We start from the raw sequence: 2,296 nt of genomic DNA, 5'->3' as shown, positions 1-2,296 counted from the left end.
CCTCAAGAGGTAGAGGAGCCAAATGTCTGGCTCACTGCTGCCTACTAGTGGTCGGAGGCTGAACTACAACATAAAAATGAACGGCTGGCAGGAAAGTTGACATTTTAAACCTTTAAAAAATCGATACAGGGCTTTAGAATATCGATACAGTATCGGGAAATGAAATATTGCTATATTTCAGTGTATCGATATTTTCTTACACCCCTGTTTGTTAGTTGACAGTAAACACACAAATTTGATCTATAAATAACTTATGACTTGTTATTTCAGATAACCTACTTTACAGTAAAGGACGTTTAAACTCTTAGTTCCTATTTTCAGATGTAAATGTTGATTTTTTTTTTTAATTCAAAATGCTAATTTTCTGCTTTTTTAAATGACCGGTATAATTGTTTAATTTAAAGTTAAAATAACCTAATAAGAAAACTGGTTATCTATAATGTTGTTTACGCTTCTTTAATAAAACCTTTCCTGTCTCGTCAGCAGAGCAGCATGAAGGACGGCCACGTGGAGAGCCACGGAGCGGCCTCCAACAAGACCACGGAGCTGGACTCTAAACTGGACTCCGACCCGGGCAACATGGAGGACTCGGTGGAGTACAGACTGATGATGGCCTACGCGCAGAGGAGACGGCCCAAGAAGGAGCCACGAACAAACGGACACGAAACAACTCCAGCTCTGATCAAGACTGAAACCGACGAGAAACAGGAGAAGAAGAAGACGAAGAAGAAGAAATTTGGGACACGTCTGCTGTCGGTCTTTAGATGCGTTAAACCTCAGACAGACGAGTCAGAACAGCCACAGCCGGCGGCTGGGCGTCGTGATGTAACTGACAGATGTTTTGTTCCTCAACACGGTGAGCTTCAAATTACAGCCACAGGAAGAAACCACTCAGCGAAACATAAACTCCGGTTTTGTTTAGGAAAAAGTCAGAAAATCAAAAAGAAAAGGATGTTTGAAGCACAGAAGTGACATTTTTGTTCTGTCYGAACATTTCAGTTGACAGAAATGATAAACATAAATGTGTCGCATAATAGAAGCAGGAGTCATTAAATGTTTAATATTTTAATAAAAACCTCAGATTAAAACGCATCATTAGGAAAAGGTTTTTACAAAAACAAATGAGAATTATAATTAATTAATTCTACACACAGCTGTCTTTATTCAATATATATTTTTATTAGTCTTTTTTTAGAGATTGGATTATTAACAAACACAAAAGATGGTTGAATTTTGTTTATTTTGCACAATAAAGCTGCAGCTTGTTTTATTTTATAAGAAAGTCCAAAGACCCAATGAACAGTTTTAGATTTTTTTTATAGAAATAACTTTTAGATTGTTTAAAATATCTAAAATCTGTTCATTGTTTTTGTGGCGTTTAGGATATTAAAAAAAAGCAGGTTTGACCAGTTAAATTGTGTAAATGTATAACAACTTTGCTTATTGCATCACAAAAACACAATCTGCACCTAAACCAGCCGTACCTGATTTACAGCAGAGCCTGCTGACTGGTTTAGTTTCATCACTGCTGGTTTGTTTCCAGATTTGTTTAAAGAGGACGACGAGGAGATGGGTGAGTTGGCGGCTCAGGTGATGGGCATCATCGAGGAGATCGAGCTCAACCCTTCAGGAATAGAGAGTGATTCTAAAGAAGGTGAGTCAAAACACACAGATATGAAAGGTCTTATAAATGAATGGAAAATGTGAAAAACTAAAAACTGTTTATGTTCAGATGATGCGGAGAGGATTGTAGCTCTGCTGCTGAGAGACAGTGGAGACCACCTGCAGGACAAGGTAAACGCCCTAAGCCCCACCCTCAGGAGTTTCTGTTAAATCTYCCTCTTACGATAAATGAAATGTACTCTCGTGTGACGTAATGTTCCCTGCTCAGTTCAACACACCCACACCGGTCCAGAGTTCACCCACCGGTTTATGACAAACGGAAGACAAACCAGTTTCTGGTGACTTTATTCAGATTATTGTTTGTGTCCTGCAGTTTAAAGAAGCTAACATCGGTCTGGAGCAGTTCTTAAACTACGGCTTCTTCAGGAGCGTTCTCCAAACATTCCTGGAGAGGATAGGCTTCCGGAGCCACGACCCCAATGCTCTGGGGCCACAAGCATCCCCCAAAACCCAAATCGCAATGGCCTGTGAGGTGAGTGTCTTTTTTTTTTTTTTTTTTTTAATCCAGCTATGATGAAAGGTGGCTAAACTTAAAACAGAAGTAGCCTGGTTAAAACCAGACCCCCGTCCTTCACTTTGCTTCGTACAAGGGTCTGGACTTGCTGCATAGAGA

General features: G+C 39.7%; 1 protein-coding gene across 1 annotated transcript in view; it reads left to right on the top strand.

Annotated features, from left to right (window-relative positions):
• LOC106524438 (apoptosis facilitator Bcl-2-like protein 14) overlaps positions 1-2,296 on the top strand; it is a 7,035-nt gene that overhangs the window by 3,457 nt on the left and 1,282 nt on the right. The window contains exons 2-5 of the mRNA XM_014018248.1: positions 487-856; positions 1,544-1,654; positions 1,733-1,794; positions 1,997-2,155. Coding sequence (XP_013873702.1) covers positions 493-856; positions 1,544-1,654; positions 1,733-1,794; positions 1,997-2,155 — 696 coding nt within the window. The 5' untranslated portion in view covers positions 487-492. The remainder of the gene's footprint in view (positions 1-486; positions 857-1,543; positions 1,655-1,732; positions 1,795-1,996; positions 2,156-2,296) is intronic.

The sequence above is a fragment of the Austrofundulus limnaeus genome, unplaced genomic scaffold (genome assembly GCF_001266775.1).
Source record: "Austrofundulus limnaeus strain Quisiro unplaced genomic scaffold, Austrofundulus_limnaeus-1.0 Scaffold187, whole genome shotgun sequence".
NCBI classification, from domain to species: domain Eukaryota; kingdom Metazoa; phylum Chordata; class Actinopteri; order Cyprinodontiformes; family Rivulidae; genus Austrofundulus; species Austrofundulus limnaeus.
This window is presented reverse-complemented; position numbering and strand designations above follow the sequence as displayed.